This window comes from Orcinus orca, chromosome 14 (assembly GCF_937001465.1).
Source record: "Orcinus orca chromosome 14, mOrcOrc1.1, whole genome shotgun sequence".
In the NCBI taxonomy this organism is placed as follows: Eukaryota; Metazoa; Chordata; class Mammalia; order Artiodactyla; family Delphinidae; genus Orcinus; species Orcinus orca.
Genome location: NC_064572.1, coordinates 73,411,204 through 73,429,428, shown reverse-complemented (window position 1 = coordinate 73,429,428; position 18,225 = coordinate 73,411,204). Strand labels below are relative to the sequence as shown.

At 52.7% G+C, this 18,225-nt stretch overlaps 1 protein-coding gene across 3 annotated transcripts in view; it reads right to left on the bottom strand.

Moving 5' to 3' along the window:
- Nucleotides 1–4,061: 4,061 nt before the first annotated feature.
- Nucleotides 4,062–18,225, bottom strand: part of VTI1A (vesicle transport through interaction with t-SNAREs 1A) — a 376,929-nt gene continuing 362,765 nt past the window's right edge. For 2 of the 3 annotated variants that reach the window (XR_007471300.1, XR_007471302.1), the window contains one exon: nucleotides 10,144–12,711. Coding sequence is in view for 1 of the 3 variants with exons in the window: in XM_033421035.2 (XP_033276926.1) it covers nucleotides 9,556–9,595 (40 nt within the window). In the remaining 2 variants the exon portion in view is untranslated. Of the gene's footprint in view, nucleotides 9,596–10,143; nucleotides 12,712–18,225 lie in introns of those variants that run through there. The other variant, XM_033421035.2, reaches the window with a different exon arrangement.

Here is an 18,225-nt window from a genome sequence, read left to right as displayed (position 1 = left end):
TGGTGGGAGGCCGTTGGCCTGGGAGGCTGGAGGCAGCTAAATGGAAGGGGGCATCCTATCCTGTGTGGTGGGTGAGGGGCGCATATTTGGCTTTCTCCGGTTGGTCCTAAGTTGGAAACAGGGACAAAAATTAGGGAAGCTGTCAGTTACTAATCGAGTCGTGGTCATTTGGGGCCCGTTGTTACAAAAGTTATTGTTTAGCTTCCCGGATTGTCGCTGGACATAGCAGGCCGGCTTCTGCAAGGCTGACTTACAGCAGGCTGGCCTCCCAGGTTGGTTAGTATAGATGAGGGGTTGCTGCGGGTTACAAGCCCAAGTTCTACTTTTATGTGTGGTCCGGCCATTGTCTGTTTGTTCTTTCAGTCTCTCAGCACTTAATCCCCACAGCAGCCTATCTTACAGATGAGGAAACTGAGGCCCAAGGAAGTCAAATAACGTGGCCTCAGCTGGGATGGGTATGGGAAGCCAGGCCTGCCTGATCCCTGATTCCAAGTTTGTCTCCCCCTTTAATCCATCCCCACACACCAGCCAGGGGTCCTTAAAGACAGAAATCAGCTGGTCTCATTCCCTGGCTTAACCCTGCCCCGCCCACCCCGCCCCGTGCTGCTTCCCCTTTCTCTTAGAATAAGATCCAGCCTCCATCTGAGACCCACAAGCCTGCAGATTCATCCCCGCCCACATTTGGGGCCTCAGCTGCTCTCCCTGGGTTCCTCCAGGCTCTGTTCCAGGCCCCAGGGCACCTCCCCTGCAGGCCTCCTGAGACCCTGCTTCCTCTCGCCAGGGCCTTTCTGCTCACCTTCCCCAGCCTGGAACTCCTTCCCTGGTCCTCAGCACCCTTCAGAGCACACTCAGGCGTCACCTCCTCTAGCCTAAGCAGCTGCCCTCACAGGTCAGGACCCCGTCACCCCTTCCTTACCCCATGGCATACCTCACCTTCTAATGATACGGGCTTTCAGTTGTTTGTGGACGGTCTGCCTCCCCTACCAGGCAGAGCTCCGTGAGGACGGGGCACTGACCTCCACTGTTCCCATGTGTTCTCAGTGTCCGGCCCACAGTAGGTGCTCAATAAAAACCTTGTAAATGAATGAGTGAGTGGGTCTTTGACTCCTTCCTCCGTGGCCCATGACTGAGGGAGAGGGTGACGCATAGAGCAGCCTCAGGCTGCGACCACAGTGGCGGCCCGTAGCCCCTCTCTTTAGGGTGAGCTGGGCAGCGACTCAGCAAGCAGCCCTCAGGGGAGAAAGTGGGGTGCTCCCAACAGCAGGCGCCCACAGTAACTGAGGGTCACATGCAAAATGGACGGGCTGGGTGATTTATTGGATCGTGTCAAATACTTGTGTCAATTCTCCAAGTCAGCTTTACCAACATTCCCATGTCTCAGTCCATGAAGTGAGGCTCAGGGAGGTTAAGGAAGTCGTCTGAAGCCCCCGGCTAGTCAGGGGTTGAGTTGGGGTTTACCCCAGGTCTGATGGCCTTCACAGCAACGTTCCTCTGCCGGCGGCATGGGGCACCTGTCAGGAATTCCGCCGCCGCCGCCGCTGCCCCTCACTTCAGCCTGCTGTCACCTGGTGGGGGGTAATGGCGGGTTGCTGAGTTCCTCCCCCTCCCCTGCCCCGTTCGATGGGATTATGAGGGCGTCTCTATGTGGTTTCAACAAAAGAGTGGACACGCTAAATACAGATTAGATGAGGAAAGAAAATCTATGCTATGAGATCATTGCCAGCCCTAATCTCTGCAACATACATGACCTGACATTATACAGTATAAGCACTTTTCATCTTTCAGTCACTCAAATTGGCTTCCCTGCAGGTACCACATCTGGGTGTTTGTTCAGCCTGTCCGGCCAGAGGGCTCAGCTCCCTGGGACCCCCTGGCAGCTGTCTATGGTGGGCTCTAGGCTCTGGCTCTAACCCCAGGACGACTCAAGGTCTGTCCAGGGAACTACTTGAGGACTGGCTTCCCTACCTGGGCCTCACTTGGAAGCAGAATGAACAGGGCAAGGAAGGGTTCTGGCCTCGGAGGCTTGGCCTCAGCCCTCCTGGGTCTGTCCTCGCCCAGGGCAGGGCTGCACCACGCCCCGTGAGCACACCTGAAGAGTCCCGGGCAGGGGGAGAAGCACCCAGTGCCCACGGCCAAGTCACCTAACCGTGTGCCTGGACCTTAGCATCGGAGGGCCGAGAGTACGTTACACAAGCCCAGCCTCGAGCCCTTAGCCTGGGCCTGGACTGGGCCGAGCGCTCCCGCACCAACCCACCACCACCCCCCGGCCTTCTCCCTGTCCGTCTCCACTGCCATCCTCAGATGGTTTCATTTCATGATGACCCTGAGGCAAATTCAGATGGCGGATCTGACACTACTGCTTCAAGGCAAAACGCAAGTCCCCATAATGCCCCCAAATATGACTTCAGGAATATCTGTGGCTGGGAAACATCTACAGGTCTCTAGGGACATGGCTATGACAGAGCCGGGTGTCCCGAGTCCCCAGGACCAGCAGCTGCTCCTGGGGAGCCATTCTCCTTACAGCCGTCCAGGCCAAGCCCTCCTATTTTGCAGATCAGCAAACTGAGACCCAGGGGGGAGAGCGACTTGCTCAGGGGCCATGGCTGGGGTAGAGCCGGGAGCAGAACCCAGGATTTCTGAGGCCCAGGGTGTGCTCTGTCCCTGACGACTGGTGGCTCTGGGTTAGAAGGGGATGGCGGGGTCCTACCCAACAGCACGTGGAAATCAGGGAGACTACGGGGTCATGACCTTCAGGATCCACCTCAGTAAGATGGGAAATGAAGGAGTGTCTTTGTGATCTCCTTAACCGCTGCCGTGTGAAACCTTCCACCCTCTCCCCACCAGTTCTGGATCTCTGTGGATCCCATCTCCAGCAGCAGACTTTTTCTGAGACTGTTTACCTGGAAGTAGCAATGGCCAGTAGCCACAGCTCAGAGTATGGCGTCTACTCTACCTCGGGGATAAAGCCGGGATGGTGGCATCCCCCGATCAGCCTGAAACCACTGTTCTCCTGACCCCCTTTGATGTCCCACCTGTCCATAGTTAAGTGCATTCCATCTTGCCACTGAAAATGGACTCTCAGATTAGGTCAACCATGGGAAGAGACAGACTCAAGTCACGCTACACATGGCCTGATTCCAAACTTGAACTCTTGTTGGTTTGCGCTGATGTCACCCAACCAAGGTTTGACATGAAACTACAACAGAACACTGGGGGGAGCTTGCTGTGAGCGTGGAGGAGATGAAAGCTGAAGTTCTATAATACAGTTTTATAATACTGGAGCGGCGGGCACGCAGAGCACGGGACCAGAAGTCAGGACACTGTGCTATTCTCGGCTCTGCCATTAGTTTGCTATGTGCCCTTGGGCAGGTCACTTCCTCTCTCTGAGCCTCAGTTTCCTCATTTTATAAAACCAAGGGGAGGATATCTGAGGCTCCTCCTTTCACTTCTAAAGAGCCCATGGTTCTAGCTTGGTCCCTGGCATGGGTGAAGAAATCAAAGCCTCGGTTTCATTTCATAACTTGGGCCCCTCAGCACTTCCCAGTTGGGTCTGGGAACAAAACCAGGCACACACTGACCAAGCTAATCTGAGTTTCGGGGAGGCGGCCAGCAGCCTCGGCTGTTGGAAACTTCACCCAAGAAGAGGGCAGGGTCAGATGCAGGCTGGACAGAAGCTTAGTCCTGCAGCGCAAGTGCTGTGATTGGCACTGAGGCATCGATGTGTATTCACACTGGAGCCTCAGTTTTCCGAGGCTCAAGTGTCATTAGCTGCCGTTTTTGATCAATGGGAAACAGTGATAGCAACAAACAGTAATGTCCATTTGCTGACAATTTCCATCGTTTGTGGCATTTAATTAGCATAATTGACCTGGATTGAAACTTTTTCTCCACCTGAATTTCAAAATACATCACTGCTCTCCCACCCCAATACATCTGAGAAATTTTCTTTTTTTTTTTTAAATGAGGTTTTAACTAAAGCCCAATATCAAAACACTATATAATACTTTTATCTCATTGAAGACATTTGATGCTTATTAAAATATTATTGCTTTAAGGCTTATTTTGATTTTTTGCCCAAGAGTATATGCAAAGCCTTGCTACTCAGATAATAACAAAGAAAGCTTAAACATGAAAAAAACACATGAAAGGTAATATGTTCCCCATTAGTCCCAGTATCATTTCCCCAGGATTACTGCTTTCCAAATATAGCATTAGTTTAAAAATAAAAGGCCGTTTACAGTAATGGGACACTTGCTACTACTCTGGAGCATATGCGCCCTGCAAGGGGCTAGCACCACAGCTTCATGGAACAGGGACTGTGGGGGAAAGGGCTGGCTTAAAACCCTCCAGCAGTCTCCTCCAAGGCGCCCCAGACAGGCCACCCGCCCTGACCCAAGGGCCTCTTTCAGAACTGCTTTTTTGTGTATTGTTTCTTCCAGAGATGAAAACATTTTGGAATCTGGCAAATAATCAGTTGGGCACCACCCACGAAGAGGGGTGACGTCCTAGAACTCGGCATTCTGGCTTCATGTATGGGAGACAGCGTGGCTGCCGTCCATGGGAAAGGGGTCCTTTTGGATTTGGGGGTCGCTTTTGTCCTGGGAGATCCAGGGGTGACAAACTCTAGACGGGAAGATTTAAATCATTCAGGAAGCCCATGGGTGATGTGCAAAAGCTTGGTTTATTTGACCCAGACGTGCAATTTTTTTGCTAGGGATAGCTCAGGCCCATTTGCAGTTGGATGAACTAATCTAGCTAAGGGCAGCACAGTTGTGTACAGAGCGGGGCTCTCTCAAATGGCAGCGAGGGCCACTGCAGTTTGTATCCACAGGCTGGCCTGTGCCGAGTACCCACCGGAAGCCACCAGCCTGCTGAGGGCCCCTGAAGGGACTCATGTTGCACGTTTGCTATTTTGGTCCAACAATGCAGGCCCCTTCCGGTTTCAGGAGCCAGTCTCCTGGCACTCATCAAGCGCCCGGCTTCGAGAGGCTTCCGAGAGCCAGGGAGCAAGCTTCCAGCCTGAAGGGAGGGCGATGTGCTCCTGGTTTTAAATCCCCAACTAAATGCCTACCATACCTTGTTGTCAGCAGAGAGGGGAAGATCAAGAGGCAGCGATGGGAGAGAATGGAGAGGTGGTAACAAGAGCTAAAATTTATTGCCCCGAAGCTTGCATTCTGACTCAGAGGAGGCGGCGCTGCAAACTGGGCCAGGGGCTCCGCTGCACCAGGCACTGCCTCTGCCACAGGGCAGGTTCCTTGCGTGGAGCCAGTTACAAGTTGGGCAGGGGTGGGGTGATGTCTCTACGTCCATTTTGGGACGTAGCCCATCTGACGTCAGAATTTGGACCCCAGTATCTGGCCTCCTCTCATTACTGCTCTTCAGGCTCCCAATTCCTCCTTTAGGCCGAGAACTGCTCATTCCCCTTTGCCCTCCTAGTCCAGTGGCTACACAGAGCGGGCAGCCAGCTCACTTGAGCTGAGATAACAAGCTCCCGTGGGTGACAGTCTCCTGAAAAGACCAGCGGCCTGGGGGCGGAGCCAGTTCTGTAACCGCGATGACTGCTGCCCTTCGCTGAGCACTTACTACTGCCCAGGTCCAGAGCTAAGTGCGCTCCGTGGTTCTCTCGTGGAATCCTCGCGTCAGCACCCTGGCCGAAGGTCATCTGGCCATGCCGACTTGCAGGGAAGGGAACTGGGGTGCGGGGAGGCTTATTCACTTACTGAAGCTCACACAGCTAGTGGGCAGCTTGGCTGGCTCCCGCGCCTGAGTCTGGCCACCTCGACAAACCGCCTCCCTTGCCTCGCGTCAGCTCCCCGTCCTGAGCTCCCAACAGTGGCTCCAAAGCCCCTGGGAGGGGTAGAAGATGGAGTCAGTCCCTTTGGAATAAGGCTTGACTTGGTGTCACTGCATTTTTCTAGGGACACTCCTTCCTTGGGAGGTGATCAGCATCACAGGACTTGAACATGCACCAGTAGGTACTGAGTAATTTTCTTCCAGCATTTTGATGCCCTGAGGAGAAATACAGGTGTGGAGGGGGTGGGGCCCTGATGCGATTCCTGCCCTCCAGGAGCTCACAGGGGTAGAGAAAGAAAGGAGAAAGGGCTGTATTAAGTGGCTCAAAGAGTGGCACGGTTGCATCACAAGATGAAGGAGCTGAGATCTACCTTAAGATCATAGAGTCGTAATGATTAATCTACAGATGGGGAAAATAGAGGCGTAAAGAAAGAAAGCGATTTGTCCGGAGTCATTCAGTTAGCTTAGAACAAAGCTGGGGCCAGAACTTAGAGGTCTCCACACTCCTAGCCTCTTCCTCACTCCTCTGCCTGAGTCCCTAGTGGCTGGTGAGGCAGGATGGATGTGAGTGGGCCCTGGTAGGAGTAGAAGCAGGCGGCCAGGGGAGGGAGTGTGAGGACCCTCCAGGTACAGGAGGTGGCATGCACGTGATGTGGGCGTGGGAATGCGGTGGGCTGGAGGTGAATAGATTGCATTCCCCAAATTCGCTCTCACTGATGAGTACAGGCTGCAGGGACTGCTGGGTTGAAGAGGATTCTGAGGACGAAAGAGAGCCAGGATCAGTTAGCAGTGTCCGCTGGCAACTCAGGGGTGGGGACAGGAGGTGATCCGGCCACATGCTTGTCATCCCCGGCATATGGTGTGTTTAAAGGACACTAACCCTGGGACTTCCCTGGTGGCGCAGTGGTTAGGAATCCGCCTGCCAATGCAGGGCACACGGGTTCGAGCCCCGGTCCGGGAAGATCCCATATGCTGCGGAGCAACTAAGCCCGTGCGCCACAGCTACTGAGCCTGCGCTCTAGAGCCCGCGAGCCACAACTACTGAAGCCCGTGCGCCTAGAGCCCGTGCTCTGCAACAAGAGAAGCCACCGCAATGAGAAGCCCGCGCACCGCAACAAAGAGTAGCCCAGCTGGTTGCAACTAGAGAAAGCCTGTGCACAGCAACGAAGGCCCAACACAGCCAAAAATAAATAAATAAAAAAATAAAGGCCATTAACCCGTGTTAGTTCTTCTGACCCCCTGACAGATCCTGACTGAGGGTTGGTGATGGGCGGACTTGCTGCTATTAATTTCTCTTTTGTGGACAATTTCCTGTTCACTCTGGCTCACCTGGTGCTGATCTCAGCAAATTCCCCGCATCTGTTCCATGGGACCTGTCGCCTGCCAAAGGTGGGCTGCCAGCCCTGCAGGGGAGGCAGCGGGGCCAGCCGTCGTAGGAGGGCCTAGGCAGGGGGAGAGAGCAGCTGCAGAGCTCCACAGGCCACGGAAGAGCCACTTGTGTCCTGCATTTCAAATGGGCTCCGATGGCCACTGCCAGAGATGCTGTATCTCTGCTGAGTCAGAGCCGTTTCAGACTCCATTCCCCCGTAACGAGTGAGGTTCTCCGGGAAACATTTCCGTATTGGACGTGAGGGCTGTCCAGGTAAGGCAAGAGGACAATCTAAAAGCCAGAAGTTATGACTTTTGATCTAAGCGTTGGCTTTGAAATATTCAAAACTCCCCTGGAACGCACTTGGGTCAGTGCTGTCCTTCATTTTTCCGAGAAAGGGAAACAGTAATTTGGACACGAGGAGCCTCTGGGCGGTGTGGGGGGCTGGCACATCCGTGGGGTCCTCTGGCTAAAGCAAATGGAGGTGCAGGTGGAGCCTGAGCGCACAGAGGCCGAGGGGGCTCAGGTGGGGTACCAGCCCCCTTGGTCTAAATTCCCCATGGCCCCTTTCCAGCCAAAGCAAGAGCCTGGGGCCAGCGGGCCAGTAGCAGGACGAGACTTCCTGGGTTGGTAGTCCTTTTCACGTTTCACGTGTTCTATTTCCCCACCTCTGAGTGTAATCTGACCTACCAGCGTGGAAGGCTTTGGGGGTTTTGAACTTGCCCTACATCAAATACACTCCCTCCTGCACTCAGGAGAAAACCCCAGCCACTCGGCTGCAGACTCCGAGGGCATTTGATTGTCTAGAACACATCAAACAGCCCAAGTCTTCCTCGTAAAAGTTTTACAAGAAAATCATTGAAGACTAGCCGAGCTATCCTTTCCCTCTCCTCCTCCTTAAATTCCAAACCTGAGCCGATATGCTCGATTCCCACACTTGGGTGTCAGCTGGGCCGGCAGAGCGCTGGGCTGGCGGGCATGCGGCGGCAGAAACCTCAGCCCCTGGATCATTACACTTGCAGGCCACGACTTGTGGGATCCAGTGATTTGGACATATTTTATTTAACCAGCTTAGTAAAAGGTAATATTCAGCAGCTGTGATCTATAGCAGAATTACAATTTTCAGGGTCAAGGAGGGATTTTGATATTAGGAGGTTGGGCAGAATTGCTATGAAATCTCATGAGCCGTCTTTAAAAATAAATGAGAAAATAGGTTATCCAAGAGTCATTGTAAGGGAAAAATCAATAGGCAGTGTCTATTCACTTGGGCTATCAAAATCCTTGAAATGTGAACAAAAGTTTCACGTTTAGTGTACTGTAGGTTTTGAAATATCAGCGCTGGAGGCTCGGTGGGTCCAGATTCATTGTGCTGTGCATCCAAACGAGGTAAATGTTGTGAAGCTGCTTGGCTTCCTCGTAAGAGAGTGGAGTGTCTCGGTGACCGAATTAGACGGGGGAAAGGAGACTCCTCCGAGGCAGGCGGTCCAGGCACCGACAGGGAGAAGCACCTGCTACTCTGGGAGTGGGTGTGGCCGGTGGCTCAGCGCCCCTTCTGGGTGCTGCCTCCTGTCCCACGGGAGGGCGGAGCCACGTGTCTTCCCGCCCGCGCAATTCACACTGCCTCTGCCCTCGGATGGGAACAAATGATCATTTAATGGCGAACTTCCTGCCGGTGAAATTTTGGCTGCGCCGGTCACCTGGAATGATAGCAGTTGTCTCCCATTCATTCATTCATTCCAAATCAACCATTTTTTTTTTTTCCAGTGTCTCCAATGTGTCTTCAAATTTCCTTCAGGATGCTATACCCTTGGCATTGATAGGCTCAAGTCGGCCCCAGCAAGACTGCTTTACCTCTCCGGGGTCTGTGACTGAATTCCTACGGCAGCTAATTGCCAGGGAACCGCTGGGTCTCCCTCACCAGCCTGTGAGCTCTGGGCAAGGCAGAAACTCTCTCTTGTGGTTGGTGCTGTTTTCCAATCCTTGCTGCCATGTCTAACATTTAGCGTTAAAAATATTTTAAAACTTTTTTTAAATGAATATTTTTTAATGAATAAAAAAAATGAATATCTTCCTTTTTTTTTTTTTTTTGGAATCTAAGGCATTCCTGAAGTATTTAAAGGCCATAATCATGAAGAATCTTTAACGAAAACAAAACACCCAAAAGTCCCCCACCCTCAATCATGTATCTCTACCATGATGTGTCACAGATCGGCTCATTTAATCAAGATGAAGGGGATGGTGATGGTTTATCATATGCCTCGTGGTGCTTTCCATGGGTTACCTAGTTGAATCTTCATATCTGTCCTTGGGGTGGCTGACCTTTTCCCTACTTTACAGTCAAGGAAACTGAGGCTCAGTAGATCATCCCAACACACCGATGAGGGAACCAGAGCTCATGTCCAGGTCTGTGATGTCATCTCTTCAAAGCCATGTCTTGGGGCAATTAAAGAAGAAGAAGAAAACTTGTATTCAAAAGCAACCTTAAACCTGATCCAAGTTTCATCATTAAAAAAAAAAAATGAGTGTCTATGCTCACAGCACAGAAATTGTAATAAAGCACTACTGAAGATTTATAATACCCCTTCAATTAGAAAGGGAACGGGGTGGGGGCTTCCCTGGTGGCGCAGTGGTTAAGAATCTGCCTGCCAATGCAGGGGACACGGGTTCGAGCCCTGGTCTGGGAAGATCCCACATGCCGTGGAGCAACTAAGCCCGTGCGCCACAACTACTGAGCCTGCGCTCTAGAGCCCACGAGCCAAAACTACTGAGCCCGTGTGCCACAACTACTGCAACCCACGTGCCTAGAGCCCGTGCTCTGCAACAGGAGAAGCCACCGCAATGAGAAGCCCGCGCGCAGCAACAAGACCCAACGCAGACAAAAATAAATGAACAAAATAAATAAACTTACAAAAAAAAAAAAAAAAAAGGAAAAGGAACGGGAAGTAAGATAAATAATCCAAATGCAAAAGATGGGAATAGCAGACTTTGGAATTAGGCATTTTATTTAACTCATCAAATAATACAAGTTAGTTCAGGAAACAACAATCAAAATGTATTACTTGTACTAACGATATGTAGAACCACGTTTCCAAGAAATCTAATGAAGATAAATGCTGGAAATAAATTATTGCGTGGAATACGGCAAATAAACAGATTTTTACAAAAAGAATAAACCCTGTGAATATTAGAAAAAAAATGTGAGGTTCGGTGGTGCTGGAGGAAGTTGGAACTTGAAACTAATGCCTGAATGAGATGTAAGAAACAGCAGCACATTCATGAAAATTAGCAACAGACATTTGAACTCCGTTTCCTCATCCCCTTGGTTTTAGGAGTGATTTCTCCCCAGCCCCGAGACGGGCTTCGAGCCATCGCTCCTGACACCCACCGTCTAAGTGATCCAGATAATGTAATCGCAGCATCATTAGGAACCATGAAATTGCAATTCCTCGGGGAAGGAGCGCTATCGCTCAGTTACACAGAGAAGAGCGATTAATTAGCAGATCTCAGTTTAAAGTGACTATGTACTACATGGGTTCTAATCCCACGCCGGAGCAGCTCGCAGGCCTAATGAATTATCTGGAGGAAGTCGAGCTGGAGCCAGAAGACGTCACTCAAAATGTGATAATAAGTAAAATAAGACAAACTTTAAAAACCCGAAACTTTAAAATGATAGATCATCCACTATCGAGGTAAAGCTGTAAAGGAAGCCAAAGTGGGGAAGGTCAGCTAATTTTTCCTCTCCTGAAATGGCACTGTTGAGTGTGCAATTTAATATTTGGACTCCATTTGAGGCAACTTGATCTAAATGGACTCATTCATTCATTCACTCCATACATAGTATTTTAAAGTGACAACACTTTTATAGAATATGACGGGCTGGACCCATTCAACCCTTGGATAGTGAGTCCTCAAATGTCAGGCAAGGCAGATTGAACGCTGCACTTGAAACCCACCCCCCTCCATTATGTTAGCTTTGGAAACAATTCTGAAATGGACATCTCTGCCCCTTGGCAGTGTAACTGGAATCAGAATTCTTACGATTCTCAGGAAGATGATCCTGCAACCCAAACCCGGTTGGCACCCAGCCTCCTTGGTGCCTATGCTGAGCTTCGAACTAGGCTCTGAAATTCTGATTCTCGCCGGAAAATAGGATGGATGAGTGCAGAGATCAACACACTGTTAGGCTCAGCTGTTGGGCCAGCTGCCATCTTTCCACTTCACAACTTGCTTGGATTCCAGATTCAACCTCTCTGGGCACTGATGCCTCCATTCTGTATGTATGGGAGGTGGCAGGTGGTCAGACTGGGGCTTTAGTTCTAGGACGGAACACCTGGGGAGAATGCCTGGGGGAGGGGCTGTCAATGGTGGTGAAACCCACAAAAGGGAGGGGCTGAACTCCTGTTTGAGAAAGAAAGGCTGTGGCTCCAAGGCTGGGGATCGGCACCACACACTGGTTTCTAAATCTCTTTCGTGGACTTTATCCAAGTGCACGTTCATAACGCGCCCGTGAGCAAGGGTGGAGAAGCACAGTGCTAATAGTCTGGTTTCCTGATAGGAAAATGGATGCCCGAGAGGCAAAGTGACTCATCCAGGTGGGAATGGCTCCGAAAGTTCTGCGATCCAGAGCAGAACGGAAACGTGGAGCCCCGTATTCAAAAAGGAAGAAAAAAAATGCTTTTTCCCTTCCATCCCTGGCCTCTCTCTCAATTTCTCATGGTGTTTAAAAACTTCTAGGTAATGTGCTACTAAGTTAAGTCAAAATGTTAAGGTATGAGCACAAATTGTACCGTTCACTTTTATATTGCAGAGTGCCAGTCTTAAAATGCAAACATCAGCAGATTTAACACGTGTGGAATTGCCAAAGCTGTACACTGTATTCCATGCCTCAAACTGGCCAAAAGAGACAAGCCAGACCCGGGAAGGTGGGAAGAAGTAGGAGAGGGTTCCTCCAGGTGGGGAGCGGGCCAATGGGGATTCTCCTGGGGGAGTGCAGACCCTCACGGGCCTGGGCCCTGCCTGGTAGCTCGGGGCCCGCATTGCCCTGGAGCCTGAAGGTCAGGTTCCCTTTCTCCCCAGTGGCTGGACACGCTGTGCCCCAGGTCTGGGGCAGGAAGTTGAGCCAGGCATCTCCTTCCATAGGCCCCCTGCCCCAACTGTCAGCAGATGGGCAACCTCAGAATGCACTGGATACACTGGGTACCTGGATCGGGGGGACCAGAGGCTTGTCCCTGCTGAGCACCCCATGAATGCACCCTGATGCTGCCAGCGTAGGGCGGGGGCTGCAGCCGCCATGCCCCACCCCAGACACTGTGGGGTGTGCATCCTGTCCCCGTTCCTCGCCATGCCTGTGCCCAGGTTGGGGGCAGGTGGGCAACGGTTGCTGAGTGAAGGTGGGGAGGGGAAGGCCAGATGGTACTAGGGTTCCAGGGGACAGAAGAGGGAGCAGCTGAGAACCAGACCCAAGGAACAGGGAGGTGGTGGGAGGCAAGACCACGTGAGCGGAGGCTCCAAGCCCCCAGTTCACGGTCCACTGTCCCATCAGACTTCATCTGCAAAACACAATTACAAAGATAAAACTATTAAGGATTTCGAGACAGCAACACAGAACATTAAACCCCAAGCGCAGGGGCCTTCTGAGTGTGGGGCCCGTGATACCGGCCCTGCACCCAAGCCCACTCAGAAGCTCAGCAGGCCACGTCTCCTGGTCTTTCGGAAGGTTCTACATGCCAAGGCTGCCATCTTACCCCTGGGCCCTTTGCCCTGCTTTGTTGGGAACATTCCCTTTTCCCTGCCATGGATGACTGGAGTTGGCAGGGACCTCCCTTCCAGCCCAACTTGCTGGTTTGCTGGGTGAGGAACCAAAGCCAGGAACAGGGTATGACTTGCAAAAGGCACAGCAGGGCCCAGGGCTCCGGGCACCTGAGGCCCAGCTCAGCCCAGAAGATACCAGACTTTGAGAAAAGCCCAAAGCCTCGTGGGTCTTGTTGCCAGGCTGCTCCTGGGTGTGAATGCACTGCAGCCACCACCAGGACCAGCATCTTCAGGGCCCCCCAGATCTAAGGCAGCATCCCCTCAGTATCAGAGGCCAAGGCGTTGCCGGTGTCCCCTGTGGGCTCAGCATCAGGGTGGGGCCTCTACTCGCTACTTAATTGTTTCTCACAAGATTCCTTTGGTGGAGGGGAGCGGCTAGTGATGGTGGAGGGTGAAGAGTGATTGCAGGGACTTGAGGACAGAAATGATGCTCACAGCTCAGATGAGGAGGGAACCAGGGTTTCCCCTGCCAATTCCTCAAAAGAACAAGGATCTGACATTTGGGGGGAAAAAAGGGATCATAGCCAGCATGGATGGAAATGAGTTTTTCTGTACATCATGGTTTAAAAAACGTAACTGAGGGGCTTCCCTGGTGGCGCAGTGGTTGAGAGCCCGCCTGCCGATGCAGGGGACGCGGGTTCGTGCCCCGGTCTGGGAAGATCCCACATGCCGCGGAGCGGCTGGGCCCGTGAGCCATGGCCGCTGAGCCTGCGTGTCCGGAGACTGTGCTCCGCAATGGGAGAGGCCACAACAGTGAGAGGCCCGCGTACCGCAAAAAAAAAAAAAAAAAAAAAAACGTAACTGAGGAACATAGGCCCCCGTGGTCGGGCCGTGGCTTCCAGAATGTGCTGCTGGTTGAAGAAGAGAGAAGCCTGGCCGGAGGCTGAAGACCTGGCATCCACCCCTCGCGCTGCCACCGACTTCCTGGGTGATCCTGAGCAAGTGTTGTTCCCTCTCTGAGCCCCGTTCCCCCATCTGAAGATGAGCAGGTTGTCTAATGGCCCCTAAAGCTCACACAGTTTGAGGGCTCTGTGAGCCCAAGCTCGTCCACCTGCTTGGCTTTTGCCATCCAAACTGTCACCAAGGAGGCCAGCATGGAGCTCAAGGGACGGTGATCCATGTTTCCTCATTTCAAAACCCTGCTCTCGGGCTCTGTGTGTTTCATCTCTCCTCAAAAAGGAGCTCAGGGAGGCCCATCCGGAGGCCGGGATGCCCAGGCGCCTCCAGGCCCCGAGTGTCACGTGGCCAGACATCAAAGTGTCTCCAGTGTCTGGGGGTGCTGCTGGGGGAGGGTGATCAACTCACCCACGTGCCCAAGTCTGGATTCTGCTTCTATTTTCCCTGTTCCACATGGAGGACAGAGAGGGGAGAAGAAGGGGAGAGAAGCCTTTGAAAAGACGTCTCCTGCCCGCTCTGCTCAGCCCGGCCACACTCCCGTGGTGCAGCTCTTAGCCACTCGGCAACTTTTTTCCCTTTCATGATATTTTGGGTTTCCGATCGCCTTCCAAGTCAAACTTTTATCATTTAATAAGCAGGGAGAAGGAAATCCTCCAAGTCAGTCCCAGTCTAAATGGTCCCCATTCCTGTCCCTGGCCTCTCCTGGCTGGTCCTGCTGCACAAGGGGCCGGTGCCCACGAGGACCCATCCACCGACAGGTAAGCATCAGCCCTACTCCTGCTCCAGTGGGGCGACTGCACAAACGTAGTCGTGGAGATTGCAAGGAGGAATGAACACACAGCACTGCTGTTTGGATAGGACTTTGCCAAGCAATTTATGGACATGGGCCTTAATCTCAGGGGCAGCAGTGGAAGGTGCTTGCCTGAGAGCAGAGAGCAAGACAGGACGCTGGGCGTGAAAACAGCTTTCTGACCACCAGCCCCAGGGCTGGGGGGTTATTTTACCTGTTTTCTTATCTATCTTCTTGACCGTGTGTCTTTGGGGCCTGGAACATAGTAGATGCTCAATAAATATTTATCGACTAGCTGGATAAATCTGATTATACCTCTCATGTTTCGAACAGGGAAAGATTTGATTATTCAGAAGTCTCGTTGGGGACGATAAAAAGCTCACTGAAGCCACCTAGCTCTCCCCGCTCTGTGATTTCTTGGGAGGGGTGGGCTTGGATGAAGAGGAGATGGAAATGATGCAGAGAGAGGCTCTGAGGGTCACAATGCCCCGCTGTGCCAAGACCCCTGGGTAGGGCAGTGTGGGGAGGGTCTGCTCAGGGCATAAGGGAGCCGTCTGGGCTCTTCCCTAAATGTCAAATTGTGCACCGCAGTGGCCTTGGCCTCCTGTCACCTTCAGCAGGACCTGGGCAGGAGGTTGGAGCAGCTCACGGAAGGACGTAGTCTGCTGGGCCCCAAGGTAAACTGTGCTAACGGCACACCTCCCTCCCTGTTCTGCTCTCCTTCTCAGCAAGGGCACTGCTGAGGGAGGTGTCCCAGGGCCCTCAACCTGTTACCTCTCTCGGCAGAATGCACGTGTTCTCAGAACCCCCGTGTCTGCCTGAGCAGCCCTGGGCCCTGGCCGGGTGTGTGTGGACTTTTGGGGCAAGGCTGTGTCCCCGGTAACCCATCCATTACCCAGAAGGGTAGCTGATGCCAGGAGAAACCTCCAGAGAGCTGGTCCCAGGGAACCCAGGCCCCCTTCCCTTCTCCTCTTTCTTCCAAAGACCGCTAACTACTCCCTTGAGTGGTGGGTCGCTTCTCCCCCAAATGCCAAATCTCCCACAGGAAACGGTCAGACCGGAAAGGTTCATCCAGAGGGATCGGTCGTTGATGAAGCTGCCTGGGGGATTATGAATCTGCATTTTTCCAGGGTCCAAGGTCAGAAACCAAAGGAGTGAGTCTTTAAAGGTGGGATTGCAGGTGTCTCCCAGCAAGCCCATAGGGTGTCACCATGCAGGGCCCTGGCTGACCTTACAATTGTACACCCTTCGGAGGGCCAAGGCCTTGGCCACCTCCTGTGTCTAGAAGAGAAGCAAATAAGGGAAGGGGGCAGTGTGGTCGGAGCCTCAGGGAGTGGGGCTGGCCGGCTTCTGTCCCCCCCTTTACCAGCCTACGGCCTATGCTTCTCCACTGAATTTAGCAGCAGCTCCCATCTCCCAAGGAGGTGATGGATTCTAGCCACATTCTCAGCTCCTCTCCCTTCTGATGATGTAAGACAGGGAAAATTAAGAGGAAAATGCAGTACAGTGAGGCGCACTGCCGAGCCCAATGGTGGGTATACGGTAGGCCTCCGTAAGTGTCAACTGAGGGCGCCTCTGAGGCCAGGATCTTAGGCAGAACTTTCTGGAAAGAAGCTGGAGCCCGAGGTTGTATTCGTTCTCAACTCTTTGGGACCTTGTCATGCAAAAACCACTTATCTCCAACTCAGATACTTTTCCTGGCAACATAAGTTAAAAACAAAAAAGTTGAGGCCACAAAGCAGCACTGAGCTGGAGGAGAACCTTGGCTCCCCTGGTCCTGTCCCCTCCTGCGTACACTTTGGGGAGGCCGGGGGACATAGGGGGTGCGCCGCACTGAGCGGTGCCTGTCCTGCCCCCAGGAAAGTCCAGGCAGCTCTCAGCAGAGGAGAGTGCGCGGTTGATCAATACAGGCTTCGGGGCTGCTGGGCTATTATTCACGCCAAAGGGCCTTGTTGGGATGAAGGGAAGGAGTGCTGCATGGGTTCACAGAATCACAGGCCGGAGCTCTGCTCCTCGGCCCTTCCCCCTGTCTCTGTGATATCTTGGTTATTTATGCAGCGCAAGTAGCGAGGTGATTCAGGATAAAGAAGTGCTTTCCCCACAGCTTGCTGGGAGCCCCATGAGGCAAGGCAACAGGGGTTGCGTGTGATTTGGGCCAGAGTTCTAGGAGATATGCACCCTGCCCTTCCTCTCCTTTGGCTGTTTCTGAAGGAGGGGCCCAGAGTGGCACAAAGTGGGGCCTACTTGCCTGTGTTCCTCCTTCTTGGCTACTTCCTGGGATGAGGCCCCCTAACCATCTCCATCCTTAACCTGCACATTGCCTGTTCCTTACCTCCTCATACACTCCCAACCTCATACACTGCCATTCCTGTCCTGCCATCTTGGCTGCCCCATCATCTTGGTTTGCCCCATCATCTTGGTTTGCCCTACCGTCTTGGTTTGCCCTACCATCATGGTTGCCCCACCTTCTTGGTTGACCCACCATCTTGTTTTTGCCCTACTTGCCTCTGGGAAGCTGGCTCTGGAACATTCACCTGTTACTGACCTGGAATGCTCACAGACATGGGCAGTCTCTCTCCGCACTCAATGTGTCTTTCCTCCAGCACAACAGGAGAGGACACTGACGTTGGCTCCATCACCTGTTTCAGGACCCGGTATCCAGCCTTGGCTCTAATTGCACACCCTATTCTCTTGCCAGTACCTGGCTGCTCTCGGTTATCCTTCAATGGCTCCCTTCTAGGGTGCAGTGCCGACGGCTTTAAGAACTTTTCTGAGCTGTCCGTGTACACAGTCGCCTACCCCATTTTAAAAAGGCTGACATCTCGTCTAAGAACCACCTGACTATTCACATAATGTGGGTGGCCTCTCGCAGGTACCACTGGTTTGAGTCCAATGTGCTGCAGGCAGAGTAAAGTCATATAAACAAGAGTTTCCTGGGGTTTCGTTTCAGGTTAGTGAGTTATGGCATAGGGCGAGGCCAAGTTTGAGGGCCGCCCCCTCATCTCAGGCAGTAACCTCGACCAGTGTCTCTGGGAGTCAGACTGGGGATGGCTCACTACACAGTCTTCCTCCTTCCTTCTTTCTGGAAAAACGACTCTGAGCAAGCCTTTTGCTGAGGTATAGAGTCCATTCCAAAGGTGGCAAGTTGTCGTGTGGCTAATTTGGAGTGGACTGAAATGGAGGCTTGAGATCCCCCAGACCCTGGTGTGTCTGCCATTTCTAAGCCCACAGTGATCCATGAGGCTGAGGCCAGGCCTCACCTGGCTCACACCTGCTGGTCCCTCCTGTGCCACGGCTCCTGTAGGGCCATCTGTCCTTGTGTGGGTGATGCTGAGAGGTGCTGTGCTGGGCAAGGAACGTGTACCATCTCTCCCCTTCACATCCACAGAGAAGCTGCCCAAGGGGTCTGGTCTCTCTGGGGATGGGGCGGGGTGGAAGTAGAAAGAGGCTGGGAGAAAAGTACTCCCCATTCCCTGATATTGACCAGAACACCCCAGCTCTGCCAATGAACCAGGGCTCTCAGAGTGGCTGTATGGTTATGTGAACTCATCGAATCAAACAGGGT